General features: G+C 40.5%; 1 protein-coding gene across 1 annotated transcript in view; it reads left to right on the top strand.

Annotated features, from left to right (window-relative positions):
* Positions 1-10,331, top strand: part of Fhod3 (formin homology 2 domain containing 3) — a 433,804-nt gene that overhangs the window by 394,596 nt on the left and 28,877 nt on the right. Inside the window, exons 22-25 of the mRNA XM_010638036.2 lie at positions 2,374-2,556; positions 4,460-4,579; positions 5,286-5,447; positions 8,491-8,681. Coding sequence (XP_010636338.1) covers positions 2,374-2,556; positions 4,460-4,579; positions 5,286-5,447; positions 8,491-8,681 — 656 coding nt within the window. The remainder of the gene's footprint in view (positions 1-2,373; positions 2,557-4,459; positions 4,580-5,285; positions 5,448-8,490; positions 8,682-10,331) is intronic.

Raw genomic sequence — 10,331 nt, 5'->3', positions numbered from 1 at the left:
TTTTTTTTTGGTACAGGGATCGAACTCGGGTCCTTGTGCTTGCAAGGCAGGCACTGGAACCACTGAACTAAATGCCCAGCCCTTAAATTGGTTTTTTGATATACAGTTCTATGAGTTTAAAAACATATATAAATCTTATAATAAACACTTCAATCAGGATTTAATAGTCCCATCTACCCACGAAGCTGTTATGCTGCCCTTTTGTAGTTGCACCTCCATCCCTACCTCTACACTTTGGCAACCACTGATGCATTTTCTGTAAGTTCAGCTTTGTCTTTTAGAGAATGTCACATAAGTGGAATCATACAGTGTGTAACAATCCCTTTGAGATTCAGTGGAATCATCTTATGTAGCTATAGTTTTTTTTATTGCTGAATATTATTCCATTGTTTGGATGTACCACAATCTGTTCATCCATTGAAGAATATTTTACTTGCTCCAGTTCTGAGCAGCTATGAATAAAGCTATTACAAGTATTCACATGCAAGTTTTTGTATGAACAAAAGTTTTTCTTTTTGGAGAATAAATACTAGTAATATAGTTGTAGAGTCTGTGTTTAACTTTTCAATGAACTATAACTTGTCTTTTCATTATCTTAATAGTGTCTTCCAAAAAGCAAAATTTTTAATTTGAGCAAAGTTCAGTTCATCTGTCTCTTTTCTAGTATCAAGTTTAAGAGTTACTTACCTAAAATGAGTCACAAAGATTTTCTCCTGTGTTTCCTTTTAAAAGTTCATAGTATTACATTTTCCTTTTAGATCCATTATCCATTTTGAATTTGGAACATTTAAGTTGTGGTTGATTTTTTGCATATGGAGTCCAGTTGTACTGACACCATTTGTTAAAAATGCTATTTTTTTCTCCATTGAATAAATAGCTTTTATAGGTTTGTCAAAAATCAGTGGGCCATATTCATTATTCTTAAAGTCAGCTGTTGTGATTCCTTCAAAGTTATTGTCTTTCAAGTACATTCTGGTTGTTCTAGTTCTTGTGTTTTATGATATAACTTTTGTAATACGTTTGTCTATACCTACAAAAAACAATTTTGATTGGAATTGAGTTAAATTTATAGATGAATCTGGGAAAATTTAACATCTTGACCGTCTCTTTAATTTGTGAACATAGTCTCTTTAATCTCCTCATTTATTTAGATTTTGTTTGAATGCTTTTTTTCTTTGGTACCAGGAAGTGAATTCAGGACCTTGTGATTGCAAGGCAGGTGTGGTGCCACTGAGCGAAATCCGTGGCTCCTGTTTGATTGCTTTTAATCAGTATTTTCTAATTTCCAGCAAAAAGATCCTGCACATTGTTAAATTTATTGCCTATATTTTCCATTATAAATAATACTTTTAAAATGTTTATCAATTATCAATATCTACAAATAAAATGGATATTTTTATGTTAGCTTTATATTATGCAACATTGTTAAATTCACTTTTTGTGTTAGAATTTTTTTTGTAAATTCTTTTCAATTTTCTGTGTAAACAGTCATGTCATCTGCAAATATGAACAATTTTGTCTTTCTTTTATGGTGAGTATGATTTTTATTTCTTCTTCATTCTCAGCTAGGAGTTCCATATATTGTTATATAGGAAAGGTAACAGTAGACAGGGGAATTTTAATTTTTTAAAAATAATATGTACTTTGAAACTTGTAAGAATCATAAGCATTCTGAAGTCTTTTTGCCTTCTTCACTTCCCACAACTGACTTTTTACCAGCAACAAATAAAGGTAAAAAGATACACTTTTTTCATTAGTAGGTAGGTATCACTCTTTATAAATACTATCAAAATTTTTCTTCAGTCAGACTTGAGTTTGAATTATTTAAGTATTATCATTTCTATAAGTAGTTAAAACAATTAAAATTATTTATATCACATGAAACAAAAGTTAATCTGACTTCTCTTTAAATAATTTTTGTAAGCTCTTAAATTCATCTATGAGAACTGCTACAAAGTGTATATTCTTGACATGTTTCACCATATCTCCTAGGAAACAGGGAATTGTTCTCTAATCTTTCAGCTCTCTCTGCACTTTCCATCCCCCTTTCTTGTCTAGACAGCCCTTGATGTGTAAGACAAGAACAATTTGAGCAAGTTGTTTAAAGTATTTTTGGTTATGATAGTGTAAACCTGTGAGATAAAAACATGACAGAATTTTTCTATTGATTTGTTGGAAAATTATATTATGAATTTGAAAACATTGAAGGAGTAAGGTAAAGCCCATCATTAAGAAAGAATATATTACAGCTGGGATTTAGTTCAGTGGTTCTGCCGCCTGCTTCGCAAGTGCAAGGTCCTGAGTTCGGTCCCCAGTACCAAAAAAAGAAAGAATATATTATATCAAAGAATATATTATATCCTATCTTTCCAGAAAATTCTAACCATGATTCCCACGGAAGAGGAGAAACAGAAAATCCAGGAAGCCCAGCTGGCCAACCCAGAAGTGCCCTTGGGCAGTGCAGAGCAGTTCCTCCTCACACTCTCCTCCATCAGTGAGCTCTCCGCTCGGCTCCACCTCTGGGCATTCAAAATGGATTATGACACCACAGAAAAGGTGAGCACTTTTAAGAGTGGCAGACTGTTCTATGGCTCCGGTATGAAAAGGCTAGGTTTTTTTATTATAAATTTTAAAGGAGTGAAGTATCATTCTTGGCACAGTTTGGAGTAGAGTGGAAGTTGATAAAGACATTGTCCTAAGTGATCAGCAGCCGGCCAGTGAGAGGTTATTCTGAAGGGTCTGCCTGGCTTCCCCTTCAGGTACTTGATTATGGGCACCAGGTGAATGACTTTTTAAAAAATTCAAAATTGTTTCAGGCTGTTTTCACTGAAGAAAATTTGGAAAATTTATAAAATAATGATATAGAAGATTTCCTGTCATCCCTCTAGCTGGGGATATTCACCTAGGCGGCCATTGACCATAGCAACAGGTACTTAGGCACTCTTTGAGAGAATATCTTCACTAGAAAATTGAAAATAAAGCAGATCACAAGCAGCTGAGAGGAGACTAGAAGGAAAAAGACCACAAGAGGAAGGCATAGGGACTCTGCTTGGGTAGAAAATGGAAGACAGAGGTCTGGGGCATGGAAGTATCTTGTAGGCTGAATGGCAGCCAGTAGGGAAAGAAAGGAAGAGGTGGACAGTAAACTTCAGAGGGCTTAGTTGAGAGGAAACACAATAGGGAGATTGATTCAAACGCCCAGGTAAAGGCTCAGGGTCTATCTTCTAGCAAAAGAGGTAGCAAGGTCCTAAATTAAGGGCTCAGTATGTGGCAGTAAAGTTTGGGGACTTCAGGGGAGAACTACACATTGAGCATCTCTCATCCAAAACTCTGAAATCTAAATGTTCCAGAATCCAAAACTTTTTGAGGACCAATGTGATGCCATAAGCAGAAAATTCCACACCTAACCGCATGTGACAGATCACAGTTAAAATACAGACGCACTAAAAAGCACTGTATAGAATTACCTTCAGGCTGTGTGTAAAAGATACATAGTATATGAAACATAAATGTACCCCCACGATGCATCATTATGTATATGCAAATATTTCAAAATTCCAAAAAGTGAAAATCTGAAACACATTTGGTTCCAAGCATTTCGGATAGGGATACTCAATTTATATAGTATTTAAATTCACTAGAGAATCAAGCAATGATGAAGATACCTGACCACTAAGACCACTAGTGACTAGTGTAACTCAGTAGCAAAAACAATCAAGACAGTCAGATGATTCTCTCTAGCTAAGTGTGATGAGATCATGAAGAAAACAGACAACTGGGCCAGCCTTGGTTAGGTCCTGGCAGGGTCAGCCTGGCAGCTGCAAGGTTGCTGAAGGCTTAAACTGAACCTCCTGGCCTTGGGATACAGGTGAGGGAAGGGCCCAGGAGTGATGTGTGGAGTGGAGACCACAGTAGGCAGAAAGGAGAGATCGAGGTCAAACATCTACAGAGCAGGGTAGAAGGGTCTGGGAGTGGGCCTTAGGGGTGGCCGTCATAGAGTACCTAGACATGGAAAGGAAGAGACTAAGGTGCTCCAGGGACAGTGAAGCCACAGTTTTTGGAGTCATCTGCCTAGAAGGAGAAAAGATAAGGGGAGGACTGTGGTCTGTCTGCTGAAGGAACACAGTAAGGAAGATTGTATTTGTAGTCAGCCACACTTGGGAGCAGAACAACGGAGGGGATGACCTGAAGGTTCTGCTTGGGCTTACAGGGTGGGAAGCAGAAAGGATGACACAGTATTCAATATCCAGTATAAGCTTTGTTTGGTCTCCATTATGGAGTCTTTGGGGATTAGACTGCCTGCCATCATTTAGCCTTTTGTATTTGTGTACCTGGAAACAAATGCCTATCATATGAGATTGCCTTGTGCTGTGGAGACTGTATTCGTTACTATCTTATGCTGTACAAATTTTCAAAAAATAAAAGCATTCTTTTTCATCTTTTTTTTTTTAACTGAAAGGAAGTAGCAGAACCACTTTTGGATCTGAAGGAAGGAATAGACCAGTTGGAGAACAATAAAACCTTAGGCTTTATCCTATCTACTCTCCTAGCCATTGGGAACTTTCTAAATGGAACTAATGTAAGTTTTCCCTCTCTTATTTTCCTGCCTCTTCCTTGTGACAAAATCCCTGCCCCTCATTTACTAGTGGAAATTTTACCCAAAGCACAGTAGAAAAAACATTATATATCTTGTTGCAGATAATCTGGAGGGAATTTTGTCCTTAAGATATGGGGCCCGTTTATTTGAACTTGAACCTTGCCATGAATGAGAAAGCTTAGAAAAATAAGCACACTATTCCTTATAAAGTATGGCTACTCCCAAATTGACATTGGGGGAATTTTTGTCTGCCCTATTTGTTGTTGTTGTTTCCTGAGCTTATAACTCTTGTGCTTGTATACATTCTGATACTTTTTAAAGAAGCGACTTTGTTGGTGTAGTTGTTGGCCTGACTATGGCCAGAAAACAGAATGCACTAGACAAAGGAAAAAGAAGCTGCAGGTAACAGCTACGTGAGATTGGTCTCACAGCACCTGACTGATGGCCAAGCCCCGGGATTTGGGCTCAGGGCTGTGTGGGAAGGCGCTGGAGGCTCACTTCATTCTCGCTGTGGCTAGTCCATGTGTGTTCAGCAAAGGAGGGTGAAGTGTGTGACTTGAGATGCTTCAGTCCCCAAGAAACTAAATATTGGCTACTGCGGCCATGCTTCAATTCTCACCATCTGTTCTGTCCTAAAGGCCTGCATGAAAGTTGCTTTTCTCACCATTTATTTAATGTCCCCAAACAGGCCAAAGCGTTTGAGTTAAGCTACCTCGAGAAGGTTCCAGAAGTGAAAGACACAGTGCACAAGCAGTCACTTCTCCACCATGTGTGCACCATGGTGGTAGAAAACTTCCCAGACAGCTCTGATCTGTACTCAGAGATTGGGGCCATCACCAGGTCAGCCAAGGTACGTCTGTGGACACAGAGGAGAGGGCCTGTCTCAGCCTCTGCTGTGGGATCTTTATCTCTCATCTCAAAGGCACTCGGTCTCTTTTAAGTAAAATGTTCAGCCCTGCCTGCATTCCGTACGTTAGAGTTTGTGGATATAATTCAGTTTGTGCCATGAACTTTTAAGATCTTTTTCCTATCTCTGGTTCTGACTGAGATTCTTTCCTAGTGAGGTATGTCAGGCGAGCCTGCCATTGTAGCCCTCACTCCTGTGTTCCCTTTGAGAGTGTTGCTCATCAGGCTGGATTCTTCAGGACGTTACAGTTACACAGCCCATCCTGGGTGGGCTAATGTGTCAAAAAGATGTTATCTGGCTCCTCCTGCGATGCCCACAGGACCTTGCAGGGAGGTGTGTCACCCCAAAACAAGGCCTACCTTGCCCTGCCGCCCACACATTGGCCATCTCTGTGATCTTACACACAAGGAATGTTTTTATAGGGCCGTAAACAATATATAGCACTGGCCTTCAGCTGCAAGCTCTTAAAGTAAGCACAGAGTTGATATCTTTATGAGTTGTCTGTGGACACCCAAATGCCTCCAAGGCAGCAGGCTCATGGAGGCTATACAGTGCCCAGAGGCAACCTGAACACACCAGAACTGAGAGAAATGAAGGCTATTGAAGCACAAGAAACTCACTGGGTTGGAGGATATCCTTGAATAGGACCCAGGACCAAGTCATGTGGAAGAACCTCCTGGGAATACAAGGGCTGGGGAGGAAGAGCTGTGAGTACTGGGGTGCACTGAAGTCCAGTAAGAGAAGATGAGACAGAGTGGGCAGAGTGGGAAGGAATGGGGTAGGGGCTCCAAGACTCTTCTTCCTGGAGCCCTCCTTCTCTCTGCCTTCTCCTACAGGACTGACTTGGGGCCTGGTGGCTGGGAGCCATCTTACCTGCCTCAGGAGTTGCAGGCTGGCAGCCACCAGGTACACCACGTAAAGGTTCTCTTAGCTAGCATGGCAGCAGACCCCCAGCTCAGGTAGCCGGCAGAGAGCTTCTCAGAACACAGAGCCCTCTACTGAATGGACTCATAGCATGTTATTCTGTGACCGGCATTATTCTTTAATCTTTTTTTTTTTTCAGCTTTGAGTTTATTGGTACATTTTAGGGATACAGTTATTCTTTAGTCTTTATAAGTAGCACTTCAGTGTCCTAACCGAGGCAGAGCCTCTTTGAATGTCCCAACAGAAGGTTCTGCAAGTGTTGTTCTGACATCTCACTTGCACCTTCTCAGAAGACAGTTTGTTAGGAATTCATGACTAAGTCAGCCTGACCATCTGACCCCTTCATTCAGAACTGCCCAGAACAATCAGTTCTCTTTTCACATGTGGTCCTTTGGTTTTTACTCAGAGCTGCCCTAGCTGGAGCTCACTTATAACCAAAATGTCCCTGGCTCAAGAGTCCTTACATGACACCAGCCTGTAGTGACTGCCCTGTGCCTCCCTCGGTAACCAGTCTTTCCCAGAATCCCACTGGATGTTTAATTGTCAGTTAACTAAAGGCTGCATAACTTACCCTGGCCTAAAGATTGGCTGCACACGCCAAAACCGCAGATAGCCTCTGACTATTGACTTTGACAGTTACTGAAGGTGACTGTTGGCCCACATCCTTGTGACTTGCAGCCAGAGGCCACAGGGTCATCTACCATCTCTTCTCAGACTTCACTCCCACCACCTTCTTGGCTGTATACCACCAAGAAATCCAGCCTGTGTCCCTCCAGGCCTGGGGCATCCACTGTGCTCAGTGTCTCCCTTCTGTTGAGGCCACAGGTCCTCTCACAGAATCAGCCTCTGTTGACATGATCCCTCCCTTGTCCCTTCTGAAGTGGAGCTGGTAGTCTGAGGTCACTCCAGCAAGTCTTTTCTGGGTTCTCCAGGCCCCCTGGCTATAGTCACTGACACCTGAGCTATTGGCACCTGAGCATTGGTGGCTTACTTCTATGTGTCTTTTGCTTCATCTGACTTTTATTTGCCTCCCTTTCCCACCTTTGCTCTCTCCCCATCCACCTCAGTCCTCTCCCATCAGCTTGCCAATTGGTTAATCTATTTCTCTCTCCCCTCTTATTCTTCTCAATTTCTTTCCAGTCTCACATTTCTAGCTATGACATGTGGCCCTCAAGGATATTTTTCATGACGAACCCTCTGATTGATGCAATTTTTCATCTAGAAATTCTATAAAAGCATTCATTACCTTAGAGAGTAACATTTCAAAGCACTTGTTCAATCCAAACTGCTTGCACTTCTCTAAATACATAGCGGGTGCTCTGTCACATCTGCTCTATACATGAGTGGTTTGAATTTGCTACCCTGATCTTGTACACACATGGTGGGGGAGGGGCTGGGAAAGTACTGCACTCCACACCCTTCAGAATCTGGTGATCACCAGTCTGTATGATAAGTCTCCCTGAGAACATGAATTTAGTTTCATTCAATGTCTTTCTTTATGTTTTTAGTGCCTAGTGTGGGAAAGGGGTATACACTGGTTTCTCCATGAGTGTTGAACATATGGATAGTGCATGAATAAAATAATTTGTTGCACAAATTATAAAGGAAATCATGATGAATAGCATGGCCCCAGCACAGCAGAACCATCCATGTAAGACTAGGATGTGTTTCTCACCCTTCAGTAAAATATCATCCCTGCAGAACAAGAGTACTCTAAAAAGTTTTATGAGACACCTATTCACTTCGTCTTGTACTAGATCTCTTTAGCTCATGTTTAATTTACAGTTCCCGAAGAATTTCATAACATTTCTTTCCAAATGAGGCAAGAAAAGGTGACTGTGCTTTGGGTTCGTTTGGAGAAGAGTTTTATCACTAAATAATTTGAGGTCAAGATAATGACAAATACACATGTGAATGATTTTTAGGCCATGAATATGTTTGCATCTCAAGATGTAACTTTGGTTTTGATGTTTGCTTCTTCCTGCAGGGGCTTTGGTCTCCTAGTTCAGGTTGATGTCCAGTTGTTTCAGCACATTTGCAATGTTCTCTCTCTGATTTTCAGGTTGACTTTGATCAACTTCAGGATAATTTATGTCAGATGGAGAGAAGATGCAAAGCTTCATGGGATCACCTCAAGGCAATTGCAAAACATGAAATGAAACCAGTTTTAAAGCAACGAATGTCAGAGTTCCTAAAAGACTGTGCAGAGCGAATTATAATTTTAAAGATTGTCCATAGAAGGATAATTAACAGGTAAGTACATTGAGGAACTTATGGAAAGATCAGTACAATGACATGTTGAAAATATTCAGCAAATGAAAATGTGATAGTTATGTTTATCAAAAAAAAATGTTGCTGTACATTCTTGGTACATAGCAAGTATACCTATAATACAGATGTTTTATAGATAGTTTCATGGGTACTCCGTCTTTTCCTAAACTGTAACATAATGCCACTTGAAATTGGATATCAGAGACGATTAGATCTAAAAGTCCCACTTAATCAGGAATTGTATCTGTAAGTTCTCTGATTTATTGAACACTGCTTCCCTGCAGCTGCTTAAGTAAGTTCACTTACCAGAAACCCACTCCTTTGAAAGTAAGCTCTGTACATTAAAAAATATCCCTTTTTTAAGATGATGTATAGTTTTCCCTCTGAGGACCTTCAATGGCAGATTATTTTGATGGCTTTTCCATGCTACATGTGCCAGAGTGAGGGCTGGGCCCCATTGCAACTCCTCTACTCTGGACACGCCTCCTCAGAGTCACAGGATCCGAAAGGCCCCTGGAGCTGCAGCATTGATAGGTCAGGAGGTTGTCCAGGGCCTAGCATGGCTCCGTGGCTGTCTGGGGCTGTTCTTCAGTAAGTAGCGGTAGCCAGGATTAGAACCTGGGTCATCTAATGTCCTAGGCCAGGGAAATTCCTGCATTTGTACTCCTTTGCTTCATCATAGTATGTGGTTGTGGAGCCCTCTTATCTCCATCCTTCCTGTCAAAGTCTTGTAAAGCTATTGTGCCTGGTATGTTGATTTTACCCCTCCCTTGCCCTTTCTTTCCTTATTTTCTTCTTTTCCCTTCCCCTAAACCCACAGAGTACTTTGAAAACCCTGGTTCTCTTGCCTGCACAGAAGCCCCCTCCCAGCTTGTGTCATTTGCTGCTTTGGTGATAATCATGCTTCCTAGGTCTAGATATACACTGCAAAGAAAAAGGGAGTAGTTTTTAAATGTTAGGACAGAGATAAGGTACGAAATCTTCCCTTAGGTTGATAACTACCCAAAACACAATACTTTTGGAATTGAGTTACTCAATTATAAATCCCCTAACTGACCTTTCAGTTGCCCTCTGGATCTCATAGAAGACTTTATTAAATTTCATACTAAAAGTAAATTACACTGTGCTTTTAATCTGGTTACAAAGGGGAAGCAGGGAATGTGAGCTGGCTTGACCCTTGATGCTTTGTTTGATGTCAGAAATTCCCAACTTTGAGAAGCAAGACAAATTATGCAAATAATTTTCATTTGGGATGTCATGAAAATAAAGCCATTTTAATAAAGTATTTGAAGCATATTATTAATAATTTTATCCCAAAGAGATTGAAAACTCGTTTTGGTGTTAAATGTCTTCTGTAGGTAAATTTGCTCTAATTGTTCCATCCAAACTGACCACATAGATAATAGCTCAACCTGCCTGACAGGCCAGAAACTCACTGCTGGGTAGAATAAGTTGAATGGCTAATGGGAGATGCCAGGTGGTATCAAGCCTGAAATACCTACCACTGGTTACCTGGGCTGCATTGAGTTAAGAGAAACTGTCTTGGGCCACATACGAAATATATAGTATAGTTGAACTATGTAAGTAACAAAACTTCCTTCACTTTCAAATATCTTTAATAACATTTAAAAA

The sequence above is a fragment of the Fukomys damarensis genome, unplaced genomic scaffold (genome assembly GCF_012274545.1).
Source record: "Fukomys damarensis isolate Sample0158 unplaced genomic scaffold, DMR_v1.0_HiC HiC_scaffold_30, whole genome shotgun sequence".
NCBI lineage: Eukaryota > Metazoa > Chordata > Mammalia > Rodentia > Bathyergidae > Fukomys > Fukomys damarensis.
Note: the sequence above shows the minus strand (reverse complement) of the source record. Positions and strands in the feature narration are given on the sequence as shown.